General features: G+C 34.6%; 1 protein-coding gene across 1 annotated transcript in view; it reads left to right on the top strand.

Moving 5' to 3' along the window:
- The window catches only part of sdcbp2 (syndecan binding protein (syntenin) 2), a 33,566-nt gene extending 11,404 nt beyond the window's left edge, over positions 1 to 22,162 (top strand). Inside the window, exons 2-9 of the mRNA NM_212691.2 lie at positions 4,203 to 4,254; positions 5,832 to 5,928; positions 10,604 to 10,701; positions 15,515 to 15,673; positions 16,252 to 16,427; positions 18,197 to 18,368; positions 18,650 to 18,741; positions 20,697 to 22,162. Of these exons, the coding sequence (NP_997856.1) occupies positions 4,204 to 4,254; positions 5,832 to 5,928; positions 10,604 to 10,701; positions 15,515 to 15,673; positions 16,252 to 16,427; positions 18,197 to 18,368; positions 18,650 to 18,741; positions 20,697 to 20,751 (900 nt within the window). The 5' untranslated portion in view covers position 4,203 and the 3' untranslated portion in view covers positions 20,752 to 22,162. The remainder of the gene's footprint in view (positions 1 to 4,202; positions 4,255 to 5,831; positions 5,929 to 10,603; positions 10,702 to 15,514; positions 15,674 to 16,251; positions 16,428 to 18,196; positions 18,369 to 18,649; positions 18,742 to 20,696) is intronic.
- Positions 22,163 to 22,202: the final 40 nt, after the last annotated feature.

Below are 22,202 nucleotides of genomic sequence, written 5' to 3'. Positions count from 1 at the left end.
CACATTCAGGCAGTGTTTAATGTTTCATTCTGTTTGGATATGAAGCATTGTCAGTGCTTTGGCTTTAAAGTGATGATTTCTGATGGGATGTTCTTAGTTAAATGTGGAGGTGGTGCTCAGGCGTTTCCTCTGTGAGTTCTGTTAATCATAAACTTTAGACCTCATTAAATTGCTTTTTATTGTATCATGGCAATTAAATTGTATACAACAAGTCATATTGAAAAATGTCCATATAGTGTTCAGTTCATAATAAAAAGTTTTCATTTATAGGCATGATAGTGAGTTGTCATTGGTGTGTAGTAGTCATCAATAGGCATGGGCTGGTATACGATTGTGACGGTATGATAACCTTGGATAAAAATATCACGGTTTCATGGTATCCTGGTATTGTGCTCACTGCTCTAAAATATATTCTTTTTTAAATGTCTGGGAACAATATATATATATATATATATATATATTTTTTTTTTTTTTAAATTAATATTTTTTTTTGAAAGATTTTAAATATTTTGGAGCAGTAAACATGTCAGTCTAAATAATTCAAATGAATCATTGACTTCTGCTGTCTTCATTAGTCATTCTGCTGTCTTCATTGGTAAGGGAATTACAGAGAATTTTGGCAGTTTTAAAGCCTTTACTTCTCCAAACCGCGGTATACTTTGAAAACGGTTATCGTCCCATGCCTAGTCAACAACACTTAATGTCATGGATTGTATTTCATCATTTCTTGCATGACAATTAGGGTTGTGACGGTGAGGAAATTTCCCCACCGGTTAATCGACACGTGACAACACCGGTAATACCGGTATCACCGTGGGAGTGGGCGTTTCTTCATTTCCACTTTTTTCTGCTTTTAAATAGCTTATAAATGCGTGCGTATAATACTTTCACTTTCAGTTTTGCGGGAATTGCCAATTCGGCGTCAATTGTTTGAATGGACGAAAAGGAAACTACAAAAAAAATCCCTGTTATTAAACAAAACATAACTTTTATAAACATAACGAATAAAACACAACAATGCTACAGGCTGAAAAAACTGTGGAAGTTGGAACCACACAAATAACAATCATAAACGCCTATGTTATATATTAACAGCTTAGTCCTTATGAACAATCCGTTTATCAAATACATTATTAACGAATCTATAGGCTATTGAAGAATAAACCGAATATGAAATATGATCCTTGCATAATGATCACAGCTAAACAAGCGAGCACTCATTTTATATATAAACTATATATTTAAAAAATGTTAAGAATTGGAACATTATGTAAAAAATCTAAAGACTACTGGCTAAATAAAAGCGCCTCGTCAGAGCTAAACATCACCGCATGTGTCAGTTTACAGCTTCTGGAAAGATCAGACAACCTATACAGATCACACAATCTCAATATACAACATGTAAATGTATAAATATTTCTATAAGTATTGTTATGGAATATTTATAACTATATGATCTTGCTTTTTGGTTATATCGATACAGCTTTGATCTCTCTTACAAGCGGTTGTTACAGGCGCAGCATAAGGGCGTCTCACACTGTCAGTGGCGGAATACACACAGCACTGGCAAGACGTTTTATTTTTATTTTATTTGTTGCAGATTTGCGCGTTGTTCCTTTTAAAAAATACCTTTTATTTTTTAAATCTCTCAAGTTAATGTTGTCTATAATCGAGTAACTATCGAGTCCCTCGGATTGGAGTTCAGTGCGCAGTAAGACTATTGACCAACCGCCCTGTAAGTTTAAACACTACAGGTCCACAGCTCTGGTGTGGTATGAATTACATGTTTTAAATGACAGCGAGACATGCTACGTTTAGTTTTTATTGTAAAATATACATTATAACCCTGTACACAGTAAAATATGTTTTGAATGGCTTGTCTATTGACGGCGTATATAGCCATTAATTAAATAGACTGAGCATATTTTCATTAATATTAAAACACATTAATACAAATTAGCCAACCTTTGATTTTTTCCGTTTACGTATATTTTTATCAAACGAAAAATGCAATGAATTGTTAATTTTAATTTTATTAGAATTAATAGGCCTATAATTTATAGGCTACACAACTCATATCTTTGGCTCCAATTGCGTTTTTACAGATATCCTAGCAATAGACTTTTTTTTTGGCTCAAAGACATTTATGCCTTTTAATTTCAGTGGTGTATTTTGACAGATTTCGTAAAGGCTTCAGCTATTCTACCTGTCAGCTGCACCTGCCTAAGTTTGCAACTTGACTTGTGTTGCGGCTCGATGTCTGAATGAGAGAGAGAGAGAGAGAGAGAGAAAAATCAGTCCTCAGATTCGATGTGTGGCCACACGTCTCAGTTACTTTATTGCAATTTTTAATATTGGCTCATCTAAATAAACTTTTCATATATTAAAAGCTGAAATATTGCCAGACAGAAGAAGCAACTTTCGGTTTTTGAAGAGAGCGTCCTCAGTTATAAAAGATGCGCTCTTGTCGGCCTTTTCATTATGGATTTTTTTTACATTAAACACATAATCAAGTGGAAAAAAGAACAGCTGAACTTTGGAAAAAGTGCTCACGTTTCCACGATGTTTCTCTGAAGTTGGATTGTCAATGGCGCGGCATTGCTAAATCACTCGTTTTAATAATAAAAAAGAAAGATATTTATTATTAAACATTGTGAGATGATGGTCGAGTGATTTTTTAAAAATGTGAGTATGCGTTGCGTATTTATGGCCATTGATCTATCCGCGACCCACCCATAGTTAAACATAAGGTGCGTGTATAAATAAGTTATGTTTCCAGATACTGCCACCTTTGTCAGGCAAAGTTTGCAGATTGCCTCATTAACGTCTTCAGGTCCTCTTATGCATTTGGTTTGAACCCAAAATATTGCCAAACAGGCGCTTTTGCATTGCGTTTTGACAATAAATCGTCCTCCATCCTCTTTCTGTAAATTCCACTCCTCTTTTCTCCTCCCGTGGTAAATGAAATATGACGCACTGTAGCTATGTATATATTTTAATTATAGAGCATGCTCTCGTTTTAAGTCAATTATTTATAATTATATTTTCCATTTATTTCAAATAAATGTTAAAAAAAAAATAAACGAATACTTAAAAAAAACAAATGTGGGGACGGTGTCACGGTGGAAAAGTGATGTCACCGGTGTTGCGTCTTAACACCGGTATCACCGTCAACACCGTCTATCGTGGCAAGCCTAATGACAATTGGTTTGAGTCTGTATGCACTAGGCAAGGGCTGATATAAGATTCTAGCGGTATGATAATCTTGGATAAAAATATCATGATATTGTGATTACTGCTAGGGCTGTGCAATTAATCGAAAATCCGATTTCGATTTTGCTTTCTAATAATTATGAAAAACCAATAATCAAGATAAACGATTATTGCATCATTTACTGCCCCCTTTCCAGTTGTACACGTTGCTCTTAAAAGAGTGAATTATTAGGTTGGCTAATAATTCTGATTCTGATTTTGGAACATTGACCCTGATATTTACATAATTTGTTTTTTGACGTTCCACTTATTGTAGTTTTATTATTAATTCACAGGTTGAAATTTTCAAACTAGGTTTGATGTAACAATCAGAAGTATTTTTCTTGAGTTGTCAATGCAAGCACCTAGCATGATTCATTGTTAAATCTGCATTGGCACAAGGTTTTATATGTGCCTCTTGCTCTGTTCTGAACTCATAAGTATGTCTGTATTTGAAGTAAAGAGCAGCCAGGGTTATTGTAGGAGGCATTATAATTTCTGGAGGATTATCGACATGTTTTTGTTACATCAACGAGGATGACTGTGCAGAAGACACAGATGGACTCCCAGGCGGATCGTTTCTCAATGTGAAAGCAACACCACTTTATAGCTAATGCCTGGAGACCAGTGACACAACCGTCTGTCTGTGTGTTTGATTTCCAGAGATTCACATTCTTGAAAGTGTGTGTCATGATGGAGAAGCCTGATGAACTCTGTTTTTCTGATCCTGATCAAAACATAATTCTTTCTTAGATTGCTCCTAATATACTCTCATCCATCCCGTCTAATTAGTATAGGTTTCAGTTCCCACTGGAGTCATGTTGTTTCTAGTCAGCAGAAAAAACAAACTCCATGGCTCCATATAAAATGATGATTTAGCACACATAGCTGGATGCTGCTTTGTTTTCCCTCATGTTCATGCTGTGACAATTGTGTGTGTTTTTTTCTAGGATGTCGTTGTACCCATCGCTAGAGGACCTTAAAGTGGACAAGGTCATTAGGGTAAGCAGCATTGTTTTATTAAAATATAATTGTAGAAAAATGGTTTTAGCTTATTTTTTTAGTCATGTTCTGTACATTGTTGTTTTTCTTGTTCTAAACAGAATTAAATTTTTATCTAGTTTTCATTTGTATTTCAATTTTAGGCTTTATAGTTTTCAGTTAGTAATGGTAGCAACTTTATTATAGCTTCAGATGTTTAACATTTATATGATTTGTTATTTTAAGTACGCAAAGCAAAAAATAAAAGATTGTGAATAAGCATGTAAGGGTCTGAGCAAATACAGATTTCAAAACAACTTTAAATTCTCTATCTTTTTTGGTCCTACAGATAAGATTGATTCAATAACATTGAATAAACTAAAATCAAATGATTCTAGGATGCAGTGTCCACGTATATTCCATAATCAGCTCTTTTGCATTTTGCAATTCTGTGTATTGCCTTTTTGTGCTTATTTATTAAAAGAGTAAAATACAAAATACAGTATTTTCTGTTGCTGTATTGACAGGAGATTCTGAGCTCATTGTTCCTGTTTGTCCTGTAATGATAGTTATTTGGATTTTATAAGAAAATGTATTCTGTTGAACTGAATTACAATAACAATTAGAATAATCTGTCCATTTTTTAAAACATAAAGTGTGATAGTTTTATCTGAGTATTACATTCATTAAAAAGTGTGTGGAGGAAGGCTTAGAGATTTTTACTTATTTTTTTTTTGTCAGTTTTCCTGACAAACGTCAAATAAAACACCAAAAGAAGAATATCTTAAAGTGTGTAGCTCACTACTACTGTATTAGCAATTTAACGGATCATCGCATCGTAACAAAACTTAGTAATACAAGTGAAACTACGTTGTTAATGTATGAATTTTCTAAAATAAATTTTGATATTACATTTATTGAAATTAAGAAGTCTAATATCAACACAAATATTATCAAATATACAGCAATTTTAAAATGAGACGTTTTCAGTTCAATTTTCCAGACGTGTACAGTTGAAGACAAAAATGTTAGCCCTCCTGTAAAATGAATTATTTTCAAATATTTCTCAAGTTGTTTAACAGAGAACACTTTTTTCAACATTTTTAATCATATAACTTTTAATAACTAATTTTGTCTTTGCCTTAAAGTCTGTGTACTATTTTACTAGCAGTTTTGCAATATAAAGACTTAATTAGGTTAATTAATTTAATGAGGCAAGTTAGATTAATTAGCCAATTCACTGAACAAGTGACTTTTGTTTTGTAGCCAACTTTTTTGAGACTGATAATATTGACCTTAGCAGTTTTTACATTTTAAAATATGTATATTTAATTTTAACCCAACTAAAAGAAATGAAAACTTTCTCCAGAAAGATAAATATAATAAGAAATGCTGTCCTAGCTCTGTTAAACATCACTTATGCTTGAAAAATAATTCAAAGGAAGATTAATCTTCAACTTCTGCCCACTGTTTTTAATTTAGTGCAGAAAGATCAATTTTTAGATACCTGGTATTATGCTGATGTAGCCTGATTATGGCCCTTTAAAACAACCGTTATTAGATTATAGTGGATGTTAACATGTGATTTGCTCTTCTAGGCACAATCCCAGTTTGCTAATGCCACTTCCAGCACTCCAGCCATCACTCAGGGTGCTTACCAGCCACAGCCTGCCACACAGGGGATGCCAAGCTCAAGTGAGTCCTGCGGCCCTGCCTATCTGTCTACCTTCAAAGCCTCTTACTCTCGTCTTTCTTCCCTCTCCTTATCATGCCATTCTCCCTTTCATTTCTGGAGAGCAGAGTGAGAGCTGTTTTTATACAGATCAAAGGCTTGCCAATGTTTTGTGTGATTATCAAACAGGAAATGAAGACATGCCTTAGGGCAGTGTTTCTCAAACTTTTTTCCCCAAGTACCACCTCAGAAAAAGTAGTCTCTCCAAGTACAACCATAATGACAGATATTGAAATACATAGTAGGCCTAATTATGCGGCTACAGCACTGCACAGTTCACAAACACGGCAGATTATTCTTATTATTATGAATACTTATTATTGTCAGCCACTTTAAATAATAAATAGTTTGAACAGTAACACACTTACAACTAAAATAAGATAAATAAAACGTCAATGTTTAAATTACAATGTGATTTTAAAAGTTAATTAAAAATGGCGTTGTTCCTAAAAAATTTAAAGAAAACTGCTGTACTTAAATGTAAAGTATTTTCATAAAGTAGCCTATTCATAAAAACCTGCTAATGTTTCTTGGACCTCATAAATATAGGTTATAACGTCATATTGTCATTCATATATAACTCTGTCTGATAAATTTTGAAATATGTTGCATGTAGTTATGACTTATTTGTATATCTTTGAATCTAAATGTTAACTTGTATTTTAAATATATGAATTGGATTTACATATTTAAATTAGAAATTAGGAGTTTGTAAGTTCTCCCTGCATTCACGTGGGTTTCCTCCAGGTGGTCTGGTTTTTCCCACAGTCCAAAGACATGCAGTACAGGTGAATTGGGTAGGCTAAATTGTCTGTAGTGTATGAGTGTGTGTGTGTGTGTGTGAATGAGTGTGTGGATGTTTCCCAGGGGTGGGTTGCGGCTGGAAGGGCATCTGCTGCGTAAAAACGTGCTGTATAAGTTGACAGTTCATTCTGCTGTGGCGACCTCGGATTAATAAAGGGACTAAGCCGACAAGAAAATGAATAAATGAATCAGATATTAGATCTGCTTACTGCTCGTTAGATTAGGCTATGTGTTTCAGAGAAGCAAGTGATTAAACTATACATGTCAACATTGGGATATAAACATATGAGATACGCCCCCAACAACTGTTACAAGTATGGGGAGGAAAACAACCTCAAATGATAGAATACATAACAAACATTAGGGCTGCTTGATTTTGGGAAAAATCATAATCACAATTATTTAGGTCATAATTGTAATCACGATTATTTAAACCGATTATCAGTTGAAGTCAAAACTATTAGCGCTCCTGAGAAATAAAAAAAAACAAAAATTCCCAAATGATGTTTAACAGAGCAAGGAATTTTAACAGTATTTCCTATAATATTTTTCTTCTACGATTATTTGTTTTATTTTAGCTAGAATAAAAGCAGGTTTAAATATTTTGAAACCCATTTTAAGGTCAATATTATTAATATATGTTAATATATATATATATATATCTTTTGATTGTCTGCAGAAGAAACTACTGTTATACAATGACTTGCCTAATTACTCTAATTAAGCCTTTGAATTGCAGTTTAATCTGAATGCTTGTATTTTGAAAAATATCTAGTCAAATATTATTTACTTTCATCATAGCAAAGATAAAAGAAATCACTAATTAGAAAGGAGTTATCAAAACTATAATGTTCAGAAATAAGTAAAAAATAATTATTTCCATTAAACAGAAATTGGGCAGGAAAAGGGTTGCTAATATTTAGGAGGGCTAATAATTCTGACTTAAATTGTATCTATACAGTTATTTTCCACCCTGCAAAGGAAAGAGAAATACAATAAAATAAAATATGAAACAAACTGCTTTAAGCATCTTAACTGTAACAAAAGTCCTTCAGTCAAGAGCAGTGAGGGGTTTTCTCGTTTTGTTTGATTAATGATAAAAACAGGCAGCAGCAGGAACATCACACCGTCTCTTTAATGGTTTCTCTTTCACGTTTCTGTTGATCATCAACTCGTATGTTTATTACACAAATGAGGGTTAATATGAATAATCACTAAACACCGCGTTTTGACACCTATTTGTTTAGCCTATTAAAATCAATTTCCTGATCACATCGATGTTATCGTACACATCAAAAGGGTTGAAAGTGTGTTCATTTTTTTACTTGAATTATTCAGTGATTTCTCCACGTACCACTAGAAGGAAGCCTGCGTACCACTTGTAGTACATGTACCACAGTTTGAGAACCACTGCCTAAGGGAATCTGGGAGCTATTCAATCAAAGGGCAACAACAGCCTTCCCTACTTTTTTTTTGGACTTGTCTTATCTGTTCTGTCATTGTGTCTCCTAAGTGAGGCCTCTCAGCACACTGCCAGATTATTACATAACGATGCTTAAAAATTAAGAAAAAAAACAAGAATTTTTTAAAGTGGCTGTTTAAACATTCTCGGGTTGTCTCAGTAATGGTGAATGTTTAGCTTGATCCTATAGGTCATATTTTTTATATGTTTTATACTTTAGTATAAGTATCAATTCTTACTATTATCTAGGGCAGGGGTTCCCAAACATTTTAGCCTGTGACCCACAAAATAATAATGGCAGTGACTTGCAACCCTCAAATTCCTTGTAGGTGGTTAAAAATATACAAATGTTGCGCACACAACAATAGGCTTATATAAACACAAGCATATTGACAACACAAAAAAGTACAACAGTCTAACAACTATATCATTTTTATAGTCATTTATTGATTAATTTAATACTAACATGAGCTAAAGAGACTGGTGGACACAATGTTTACAGCACAAGTCTACTCTTGGTTTAATTTTGGAGACCACCAATCAGAGATCATTGTCAATGTTTAGTTGTGGCTGTATTTATTTTTAATGAATTTGATTGGCATAAAGGTGTCAAAGTTTATCTGGTGCCATGAAATTATTTTGCTGCATCTGACACTATTGCTGTGTTGTTAATAACGTTAAAACACCAATCCAATGAAAAAAAAATTAAAAGGCTGATGGCTTTTCATTTGCATATTGTTGTTCTTCATGTAACTAGTAACTACTATTTTTATCTTCTGTGGGTTATAGGTAAAATAGGGTAATTCCAATAGTTAAATTTATTTGACTTTTGTAAATCACCAAGCGACCCCTTGACATTGTCCCGCGACAACCCCCACTTTGGAAACCATTCATCTAGTGGCTTATTACCTGCCTATTATTAAGACACTGTCTGTTTATTAGTGCTTATAAAGTACATATCCTGCATGATTGTGCTCTACATCCCTAATCCTACCATAAATGTAAACCCAGCTACTAGCTTAATAACTATTAATAAGCAGCAAATGAGGATTTTTTTTTTTTTTTTGTGGCAAAAGTTGTAGATAATTGTTTATTATTAGCCAGAGTCAAACCTTAAAATAAAGTGGAACCTGAAATGTTTCCAGCAGCTATTATTTCAGTCCGCATTCAACACCCTTAACTTACTCCAAAACCTTTATGAGTTTCTTTATTCTGTAGAACATTCTAGTAGGTGTTTTGAAGAAAGCTGAAGACCTGTAACCATTCATGATAGGAAAAACAAATACTATAGAAATCAGGTTACAGGTTTCTAGCTTTTTTCAAAATATCTTTTGTTTTGGAACAAGGGTGCTTAAATCATGACAGAATTTTCAGATATGAATGAACTATCCCTTTAATAGGATTTCTATGGATATGAATTTATTTTTATAAATGTTAGATTATGTGAGCATAATGGCTGGCTAATGTGTTTTTGTGTTGGAGCGCGTTTCAAAGGCAGACATTTTTCAATCTTAGTGCAATGAAAAGCAGCAGGAAGAGGGGCGAACACTGTAACCATGACTCAACCCAGGAAATAATTACTAGATGGAAACATTCATGGCCAGAATCTAAAACCAGCGACTGTAGGACGATTGAGTGTCGGCACTTGAACTTGCTGTTCTTTCCCGTTTTCTATTTTTTTTCCTTTCTGTTCTGCTTTTGCAGTTGCTCAATGTTGTCACAAAACACTCTGATTTAAAAGAAAACCTCTGATTTTAAAACAAAAAGTAAACAAAAATGTCCAAATATGAAAAAAGAATACTTTACCCAATTCTCTCACTGTTTACTTACCTTTCACTGGTTGCAATTTAAATCATTTGAATTTCTCTCCTTTGTTGAACACAAAAGAAGATATTTTAAAGAATGTTGTAACTTGGTAGCCGTTGACTTCCAAAGTACATTTATTCTTACTATTGAGGTCAATGGCTTCAAATTTCCACATTCTTCAAAATATTTTCTTAAAAAAACAGAAGCAAAAAAAAAAAAAAAACAATTAGAGGGTGAATAAATTTTCATTTTTTGATCTCCTTTAGAAAAGGTTGATAGCTAATCATCAGGGGTGGAAAGCGTACAGAAAAATCATACTTAAGTTAAAGTACTATTACTTGACTAAAAATGTAGTGCAAGTGGAGTAAAAGTATCTGTTGTAAATATTACACAAAGTATATGTCGCTTTTAAAAAAAGAAATTATATATATATATATATATATATATATATATATATATATATATATATATATATATATATATATATATATATATTTATTTATTTATAATTTTATAAATAAATATATATATAACACCATCATGCTTTCTCCTTTTTTTTTCTTTAGCTCTATACCCCAATCTGGAGGAGCTGGGAGACTACATGGGACTCAGTCTGAACAGCGATGAGGTCCAGAGAAACCTTGCACTGGTCCCAGTGGCTACTGTAAGTTCATGCATGCTTCTGTAGCATTACTAAGGACCTACTCACTCTATGTTATCCGAACTGTGCCCAGGCCCTTTCCCAGATTGTTTGAGAAGTACGAATGCTCAGGCATTCATTCATGTTCGGCATTCATTCATGTTTGATAGGCCGGCCCTGGCCTGGTTGGAAGAGATGTGTCAGAGCGCGGCTCACTTGGGTTTTGGCTCAGTACGCTTATAGCAGGGCTCAAAATTGTGACCATTTTGGTCGCATATGCGCCCAAAATTTTATCTATGCGACCTCAAAATATATTTGGGAGCATTTGTGCGAGTGCATAAAATTGTTGAGTGTGACCAGTTTTTACTGCACATGCGCGGATTTGGGAGACATTCACACAGAATGCATCTTTGCTCTTGAAACGCGAAACGCAGCGTTCAGGAATGGTTTTAAACAGTTGTCAACTTGCTGCAGTAAACAAAGTCCGTAGGAGTCCGTTATGCTTGCCCCGCCTTCGCGCTCTTCTTATTAGCCCACCACTGCTCTAGCACTGAAATATCAGCTGTCAATCACTCAGTCAATGCCTTCTGGCTTGGGATGACAGAGAGAGCTGTTACCGCGAAAAATTGTAAAGCGCTGAAGATGAAAATAAAGGTAACATTGACAGATTTTGTTTTAGAAACCATGGCATCTAAAGTTACAAATAATGACACATCTTACTAAGATCATGTGCTGAATGTTAATCCCTGATCTACACTTTTCGAAGAGTGGATAAAAGACTTCCGTTGGCTTCAAGTCCGCTATGAAAAGTCTGTGGGATGGAATTTTCAGGTAACTGTTTGCCACATCTAGCACGCAAGCTTCAGTTTAATCCTTCATATAATCGGCAGATGCTGTCCGCCGTGCAAGTGGCAGCTATATGTCAAATTGAACGCCACATAGACCAGGGGTGTCAAACTCAATTCCTGGAGGGCCGAAGCCCTGCACAATTTAGTTCCAACCCTGCTCCAACACGCTTACCTGTAGGTTTCAAACAAGCCTGAAGGACTCAATTAGTTTGATCAGGTGTGTTTAATTAGGGTTGGAACTAAACTTTGCAGAATGGTGCCATTTTGGTGTAAACTGTGCAGGAACCATTTTAGTGTAAACTGTGCAGCTTTTGGAACTGAGTTTGACACCTGTGACAAAGACCATCGCAAACAGGCTTGCACTGAGTAAACTAATATCGCAACTCATGAATAGACCTTTATTGCTATTAACACAACATATGCATATAATAAGGTACAATAAATGTTAAAAACATCAGTGCAATATCAGACAGCACCCGTGAGAACAGCAGTTATACCGTTAACAGACTCATTCATGTCAAGCAGTACGTGCAGTGCCGGTAAGCGTTTTGTCTATCTTTTGGTCACTCAGTTATGTTATAAAACTGTATTTTCTTGTGATAACGGGATTTTGTTGAGACATATTTTCCTCACGCTTGCATATATATTTTTTTGCTTGTTAGTTTGATTACTGTTGATTTCAAATGCAATAAATATGTTTGTATAAATTTGTAGTAACGGTGCTTATAATTGGTGGGTGCGACTGACTTTTGGCTGATGCGCCTACATTTTTTAAGTTAGTAGCACTGGTGCTACCAAGCAAAAAGGTTCATTTAGAGCCCTGTATTGTGTGAGTGCAAAATGCATCTAAGCCCGAAACTGAAGACGAGACAAGACGTGACTTTTACGGGACTGTATCATATGGCTTTATTAATCATTCTTACTGCTTAATGAACGCAAACTGCCGTAGATTATCAAAGAGGCAAACCCCTCATTGCATGACAACTGCACCTACAGCAATCCTCCTAATTCCTGCAGCAAGAGGACTTTATGATTTTGTATGAGCGTCAAAAGTGGCTGATGTGTTCAGCGAAATATTTGACTGCATATCAAACGACTAAATGACTAAGCGACTAACAGTAAAAAAATCTCCACTGTGCTGAGTGAGAGCGATTCCCTACTGAACAACGCATTATCGATGTCGCAAGCGTGCCCAGGCCTGAATGTAATGTGAGTGCGGGCCGTCGGGGGAGACAAGCGTGCTTTGGCCCGGTTCAAGGGAACTGTACATAGTGTGAGTACGCCCTCACAGTACTTACTCCCATTTATATCAAAGTTGATATTTAGCCGCACCATTTTGGTGTTTCATAGTATCTAATTTTTATTAGCTCAACGCTCAATCCCCAACCTGGAGGTCCAGGATATACACATATGCACTACAGAGAGTTTAGCTTACCCAATTCACCTATACTGCATGTCTTTGCACTGTAAGGGAAACAGGACCACCTAGAGGAAACCCATGCGAACACTGGGAGAGCATGCAAACTCCCCACTGAAATACCAACTGACTCAGTCCGGGGCTCAAATCAGCGACCTTCTTGCTGTGATGTGACAGTGCTACACACTGCACCACTGTACTGCTCGTCTGTAGCATTAGCACTGGATAAATGTGTGTTTATGAAGCACAAAGGCTTGATTGTCATTAAACGCACAGCTTTGTTTATAGAGTTCAGTTTGTGAGGTTAGATTTCTCTTCCTTGTTCCAAAGAATTACCACTGAAAAAAATGTTAAATATATGCAAACAATGACATTTATAGTCTCTCATGCGGTCCTTACAGTGCTGTTAGTCTTCCTTGGTTCAGTTTGTTTTTACCGTCACTGCATTTATACAGTATTTTCCTTGTTTAAGCAGCCAAGAGTAATTGTGTAAGCCTTTGGAAAAGAGGAGGCGGTGGTTGTGTATGTGTGTTAGCATCTGTCCATTTGGGATTTTTTTGTGTGTGATTTTTCTCTGAATAGTTCAAGTTAGCCACAGGGTGTCTTAGCATAACCCATAATTCTTCTCAGCATCATTACTGGAAGCAGAGCTCAGGAGTGACTCATGCACCATAAGGTCTGTGTTGGAGTGTTGCTAATGTAGGCTGCTTTCTGAGAACGTCTTAAAGATGCTCAGTGTTCAAGGTGCTAAACATTAGAGCAGAGTCTCTCTGTTTTTTTTTTTTTTGTTTTTTTTTTTTTGTTTTAGGACTCTTTACAGGAGTCACAAATACAAATAAGCCTCAATTAGTAGCTCTTAGTCATCATTAGACATGCATGTCTCTTAATTAATAATTAATGTCTTAAAATTGTCAATAATTTCTGTTATTACAGTGGGTAAAAATCAAAACCATATACTATATGTATAATGCTGGGTTCCACACAAACCCTTTACATTTTCCTAACACAAATCAATGAAGTTAACTTCATCATTTTACAACCTTATGTGGATGGAAAAGATTTAAAATAAAGTTTTTTAGATGTTAGTGTCAGTATTATTATTTTTTAGGATATCTATAAGCTATTAAGCCCCAAAACAGAGACAAAATTCACATTTAGAATATATCAAACTCATATAAACATGTAAAGCTTGTATTTTTCGTCACTTCCGCCCAAATGGATCAATGGTTTTATTCACGTCACCTCACATTACATCTTCTTATCACATCATAACCAATCAAATGCTCTCTAGTACTTGACATGCCCCGCCCATTCAAAAATGCTTCTCATTTGCTTTTCATTTGATGTACTTGAGCTCAACCCCTCTCACTGGCAGAGCTGTCATAAAACAAAACAATACTGACCGCTTTTAAAAAAGGGGAGGAGCTACACAATGTCCCACACTCTCATTGTGATTGCTTCAGAATAGGTCAAACACTGAAAACAATGCATATTTCAAAGCTCTTCACAGGACCTTAAGGTGTCCCTAAAAAAACCTTAAGAATTATGTTGATTCAACTCATTTTATATAAGTAGTTTAAACAAGCAGAAAGACATTTTTTGAGTGTTGTTATTTTTTGAGTGTTGTTATGAACAGTTAGCACTTTCTATTGAGAATATCTTGTTTTGATTTTTTTATTTATTTATTTTTTTAATGAAAAAAGAGATGTTATCATGATTGTTTATTTGGTAACTGATTTATTAGCATTAGTCAATGGATTAGGCGTCCATAATGATATTAACAGCAGTATGTATTGGTATTGATATTTATGACAGTACTGTTGTTAATTTTTAACTAGTGTATATTTTAAATGCATTATGCAAAATGTAATGACATGTACTTCTACAACTTAAATAATGATAGTCTATACAACTAATAGATATTTTTGTAATTGGTTTGATGTTATTTCTTACTTTATTTCTTTGATTATTAGATGAAATCAAGATATATATTTTTTGTTTAATATATAATTTGATCTGTAATTAAATGTGTTATTTTTATTATCAATAGTTAACACAAGTTCATCATGATAAAATATTATTAAAGTTCATTATATCTATGCAGTTTTTTGATAGATGTACTGCAGATTATTCCTGTGAATAATCACTTGTCACAAGTGTCACAAGACCGTTTAGAAAGAAACGGTTGTAATATAAACGTAATATTTGTCAGGAAACAATTTTTTTTTTTTTAGATTGCTTGACCTATAAAAAGTTTGAAAATCTCTTTTATTATAAGAAATGAGTTTTGTGTCATTGTAAATTTTTATTCATTGATCAATCGATCTGTATTTCGATCAAAACATAACAGAATTGAGCTAAATAAGATTAAACAATGAACTCTTACTGTAAAGTCTAACATAGTAAGGTTACCCCATCTAGTAATTTTTAATTAAAGCGTTAATTCAAAATCTAAAGTAAATAAACAAAATGACCATGGGCCAAGGTTGTAGTTTTAGAGAAGTATCTTTTCCTGATATGTAACTAATGCTAACACGTATATTAATAAAAATATTAATCTCTCTCCGGGCAGCAAGTGGCAGTGCCAAGCTCAGTGGGTGGCATGGTGCGTCCCGTGACTGGAGCAGACATGGGCATCAGGAGGGCAGAGATTCGCCCGGGCCTACGAGAGGTCATTCTCTGCAAAGACCAGGAGGGAAAGGTCGGCCTACGTCTCAGAGATATCGATAATGTAAGTAAATTCAGCTCTTTATTAATATTATTATTATTATTCAGAGATGCATCCACCCCTCCCCCCGAAATTGGGATTAGCCTTTTTTATTTGTACTTAATTAAATTTGTTTTAGAAAAGTGTAAAAAAAAATGTACAGGATATCAGTTTATTGTATCTGTGAAAATTTCTATCTAATGCTAGAGCGAACTTCTATATTTAATGTACTTATACATATACGTATACATCTGTTGATTTTATCTTGAAGGTAAAGGTTACCCAAAATAAACATTCTGTCATCATTTACCCACCCTTCATTTATTCAAACTCAATTTGAGTTTCTTTTTTCTTTTAAACACAGAAGTATTTTGAAAAATGCTGGTTGCTGGTCGCTTCCATAGAATTTTTTTTTTCTACCGTGGCAGTCAATGGTTATAGATTTTCAATTTCCGAGGAACTGTATGAAATAAATCAGAGATTGGTGCATCATTATTACCCCCATCACTCTCATTGTCAGCATACTGTATGCTTCATTGTTGTCATCATCAGCAGCAGGTGATATGGTTATCTTTCATGCGTGTCATTTCCTGTTGGTGTAGGGAGTGTTTGTGCAGCTGGTGCAAGCCAACTCTCCAGCGGCACTGGCTGGTCTGCGTTTTGGAGATCAGGTTCTGCAGATTAACGGGCAGAACGTTGCTGGCTGGAATTCAGATAAGGCCCATAAAGCTCTGAAGGCAGCAGCAGAACAGCGCATCGAGCTCATCGTTCGAGACAGGTCAGTCCTTTCTGACTGTAGTGCAAATACACTGCTTTTTTTCTTTGAGGTCAGTCCCATATTCTCGAGACTCAATCTGGTTAAGTGTAATATAGCTTTAAATGATAAAAGAGAGTCAAGCAGTTTGTCAGGCATTTTTTGATTAGACACCTGAATAAAAATATTCTATTTAATGATCACAGAGTAGCCCCAAAATACTGATTCATTGTCATTTTAAATGTTTGTACTTTGCCACTATCATTTAAAACACTGAATTTAAGCCGTTTTAAAATAATTTGATATAAAATAAAAGCTATTATAAGAACTTAGTCTATTATACTGCATATTTTAATATGTACGGCAGGGTGTTTTGTTTTGCCATTCATATTTAAAACTTAAAAGTGGACACATTTACATATGCATTCTATAAATAAAATCATTTGTGGTTGTAATTTGATGCAGATACCAACATATTCAAATTAAATGTAATTAAAAAGCTAAAATGATCACTTATTCTGGACTCTTATTTTCATTCATTTCATTGAAGTCATCATTTGATTAACATTGGAATAAAATGCTAATATTGTAATTTAGTGTTTTCAGTTTCATTATAAATTGTATATACATATTGTAATTTGATATAATTTGTATATAAGTATTTGAATAAAAAAAAATCAGATTTTAAGCTTCATTACTCCAGTAATTATTTTTGTTTACGCCTAAGAAGCATTTGTAAAACAAATGTTTTTCAAAAATAAATTCTAAAAAATGTTTTTAGGAAATCATGACAGAATATTTTGATTGTAAAGCTGGAATGAGTAGCATTTACAATACTAATGAACCTTACATTGTTATAATTAAAGAAATGCAGTAATAAGATATTCAAAATTTTACCTCAATGAGTGTATTGGACAGGTTCAACATGACGGGTGTATTTGTGTAGAGCTCTGTTGACCTCTAGTGGTTATTTGTTATAACGTTAGTTTACTTCAACATATAAGGACATTTCTTAAAATGTTCAAGTAGGCATGGGCCGGTATAAGTTTCTGACGGTATGATAACCTAGGATAAAAGTATCATGTATACATCGGTATTGTTTACTGCTCTAAAATATGTTCTTCTTAAATGTCTAGGTAAAAAAACAAAAACAAAATCTCCTTTGAATACAATATATTTTAGTTTGAGAAACATTTTAATAACATATTTTGTAGCAAGAAACATGTCTGGCTTAATAATTAAAATAAATGATTGACTTCTGCTGTCCTCATTCGTTGCAAAAACACTGATTTCTTTGCAATTTAAATGGCTTGTTTTATATATTTTTTGCTGGAGATACTGTTGTCCTAAAAAACAAACAAACGAAAAAATTAATTAAAAAAAAACTTAAATAAAAAAAACCTTACACGTACCTTAGGAATGGTACAGCAGAAAATTTTGAAAGATTTAAATCCTTGACTTTTTCAAACCACGGTATACTGTGAAAACGGTTATCGCCCCATGTCTAAAATTAAGTTAAATCAGCATGTGTGGAGTAGTGGCAGATTAACACAGAAAATAATTTTTAATAATTTATATAATAAAAAATCATTCACACTGACACCTAAAAGCAGTAAACTTACTACAAAGAATAGGGTCGTAACATTTATGATGGCCAGAGTCATGACTTTATGGCCTTACTGACTGTATATGTCATAATTTTATAAAAAATCATATAGGGAGTGCAGCATATTAATTGATGATGAGATGATGCTAGTCAACGCACATTTAAAAGATATCTCTTTGTTTTCTAGACCATTCCAGCGCACAATCACCATGCACAAGGATAGCTCTGGCCATGTGGGCTTTATCTTCAAATCTGGGCGCATCACATCTCTAGTGAAGGACGGTTCTGCTGCTCGTAACGGCCTGCTCACCGAACATTACATCTGTGAGATCAACGGCCAGAACGTCATTGGACTCAAGGTGAGAGGGGCTCATCTAGACAAAAGTCCAGTGCTTTACAATCCAGTCAGTATGTGAGGGACCGAGCCTGCACGCAGTAAGGGGCATAGTGTTTTGAACATAATGAACAACACGACACAATGAACGCAAACAATCTGCACAATTTCTTTTTTTGTAATTAATTAATGAATGCATGTAATCATGCCTACTTATAAAATGTTTAAATATTTACTACCTCAAACTGTTAATTAATTGAGTTAATTAATTGAGTGGTGTAATATTGTGTTGTTTTCTGTCCATAGGACACTCAGATTAAGGACATCTTGACCACATCTCCTACTGCCATGACCATCACCATCATGCCTAAATTCATCTTTGAACACATGATCAAGAAGTAAGTATTTTTAAATATATACCCAAATGATCTTATACTATTTGATATAAATGAAACAATAAATATTTTGTAGCTATTTAAAAAAAGATGTTTTTTTGGACAGTTTTCTTTATTTGCTGTTTTCCCCTAATATTAACATTGATATTTAATACTGTACAATCTATTTTAAATGGGATTGTAGCCAAAACAAACCATTACACAAAATCATACATATCATCTGTATTTAATAAGAATAAATGACTTCTTAAAATGTATTAATACACTATCACAATACTACCAGAATTGTAGAACCATTAGAATGACCATAGCAGCCATTATAAGACTGTACTGAATCATACACCCTGCACAGTACTTAGATTTGTTGCTATTTTCAGACTAGCGCAACCCTAATTTTCAGGTTTAAGGCCATGTTGTTTTAATACTAAATCCATTTGAACCACTTTGTGAACTCATGGATGTGCCGGTCTAAAATGGAGGTGTGTTAAGGCGCATTGTTGGCGTGTTGCTATTTTGAAAAACTGAAATTGACCACGCTGTTGGCCAACTGATTGCTGGTCTAAAGTCCACACAGAGCACGTTAGTTATGTGCCTATGCAGGTCCAAAACGCTTTCACAGTGCTTAATACACACAGGATGTACAGCAATCCACAAATATCTCTACATATGAACAAAATTAAAGGATAGTAATGTTCCAAAAATTATAATTTTCTACATCAAAACCAATGCCTCCATGCCTTTATGGTGGGGGCTATTTTCATTTTATGTTTTCATTTCGGATGCCCTTCCAGCCGCAACCCATCTCTGGGAAACATCCACACACACTCGTTCTAGTGATGGGTCGTTCATGAACGATTTGTTAATTTTGAACGAATCTTGACTCGAGAACTGCGAATCCTCTCAGGGAGTGATTCGTTCAACCGCGCATGCGCACATTTGTGCAGGTGGTATCGTTCATTTCAAGTCTTTCGAGAAGCCAATCATATGCGTTTAGAGCCGGAAAAATGATTGATCCGTTCATCTGTCGAGTCCTCTATCTGGTCGGAGTCATTCGTTCATTATGGGCCAATCATATGCATTTAGAGCTGGAAAAAGAATTGATCCGTTCACCTCTCGAGTTCTCTATCAAGTCGGAGTAATTCGTTCCTCAAAAGCCAATCATATGCGTTCGGAGCCGGAAAAAGAATTGAACCGTTTATCTCTTGAGTCCTCTATCGGGTCTGAGTCATTCTGTCACGTGATGAACGAATGACTCAAGAACCAGAAGACTCAAAAGGGGAACTAATCATGGCTCTTATCGGCTCAAACTGTGTACATTGGTTAAGATTATATGTGACTGTCAGTGTAATGTGAACGAACCACTGACATTTGAAGACATGAAGAGGTAAGCTGAGCTAAGAGACAAAAATACCTTCATAGACAAAAGAGCAGGTAAACATTGAATTATTATTTTCTCCTTCTCATAGTATTCTATTTATGACTCATTTTTCGTGTGATCAATATTTTGGCCTATTTGTAGATGTGTTTGGAAGCAATTTGTAACATTTTAATAATATTTTGGCAAATTGAACCAAATGAACGAAATGACTCAAAAAAAGATGACTCAAAGATCCGAGTCAGTAAAATGATCTGAACTTCCCATCACTAACTCATTCACACTCGTACACTATGGACATTTTAGCCTGCCTAATTCACCTGTACCGCATGTCTTTGGATTGTGGGGGAAATCGGAGCACCCAAAGGAAACCCAAGCGAACGCAGGGAGAACATGCAAACTCCACACAGAAACACCAACTGACCTAGCCGAGACTCGAACCAGCAACCTTCTTGCTGTCGGGCGACAGCACTACCTACTGCGCCACTGCGTCGCCGCGTTCAGTTTTTCCACTTAAAAAGTCCACCATATGAGTTACTATGGAATCAGATTTTCCTGATCATGACTCATCTTTGTGTTTCAGGATGTCAGGCGGCCTGCTGAAGTCCTCAATGGATCACTCTGTGCCTGAGGTCTGAACACAGGAGACCATGCAAAAACCCCCTTTCCACAATGCCTACAATCTCTAGCCTTCCCACTGGAGCCTTCAGCACAGGGCTAGCCTATCACTGATTGGATAAGACCTTCTCAATCACATTCATTTAGAACATGGAAAAAAAACTGCCTTTTTCTATTTCACCTGTTGGCCGTTATCATTCTGCCTTCTAGTTCTTGATTCTGTCCTTCCATGTCATCGTGCCATTGTTTAATTACTGTCATATTACATGTTATACAATAATAATCCATCGCCACTCTTGAAATATTAGCATTATTATCTGATTATTTTTACTTTAGCTGGGAGGCAGGGGGCTAAAAAATGAATCTGAGCTTCCTTTCTGAAAGGCTTCAACACTTCTAACTTCTCTATTCCTCCCACTATGCACAAACACTTTGTTTTTGTTTTTTTTATTCATATTTTTAACTTGTATATGCCAAGACAGCTGTACTCTGCCAGAAAGGATCCTGGGCCAGAATTTATAATACAACAACTCATTTCTTATTGATTCATAATGTTTTTATAGATGTTTAATCTTTCATAATATTCTATCATTATCCTGTAAATGTTAGTGTCTCTAAAATTTATATACGAATGTAACCTGAAGACTGAAATTATTACAAAAATAAATCATCCTGGTGATACCATTGGAATGTAGTCAACGGTAATCTTTAAAAAAAAAAAAAACGATTTAAAACAAATGACTGAAAGTCATCCAAAGTAGCAAGAAAGGCTTTGTTCACCATGCTGTTTAATATAGATCTTTTACAGAGTGATGAAGGTATAACAGCCATGTGTTGCAGTGATGTTTATACATACTCATATCACCATTAAAATATTATTCTACACAAAAAATATTGAGACACTTTGAAACATTGCTGGGCTTACAGGATTGTTTCCATTTTTCTGATTGATCTTATACTGTTAGTTTAGACAATAGACACAATTGAATAGCCAGATGAAGAATGTAAACATCATTGGAATTACCAATTAGAAAAACAAGCAAACAAACAAACAAACTCAAAGGTAGCTCTGTAAGATCTAATATTCTAGGCACACTTATAAAATCCTGCTTAACAGATACTGAACTACTGGTGTAAGTCAGCTTTCCAAACATTTCAGTATTCATTCTTTAGGAGTCAACTTACAGAACAAAAGGTGTTGATGATGTACAACAATAACCTAACATTTTAAACATCTGTTTATTGCAGGAGTGAGTTATTAAGTTATTTTATTTGTGTAATTTACTTTGCCTTATATCATTGCAAAAATTTGGAAGAAAGACAAATATATTTTTAATACAATCTAAATTATTCTTGTTCCTCTATTAAATGTCATTTCTTACAAAACTTTGATGCTTCAAAACACCCATAAATAAAGGGATCCAAAAATAACATGGGTAATAAATAAGTGGTTTAAAACAAAGTCTTCTGA

Source organism: Danio rerio, chromosome 23, assembly GCF_049306965.1.
Source record: "Danio rerio strain Tuebingen ecotype United States chromosome 23, GRCz12tu, whole genome shotgun sequence".
NCBI lineage: Eukaryota > Metazoa > Chordata > Actinopteri > Cypriniformes > Danionidae > Danio > Danio rerio.
Note: the sequence above shows the minus strand (reverse complement) of the source record. Positions and strands in the feature narration are given on the sequence as shown.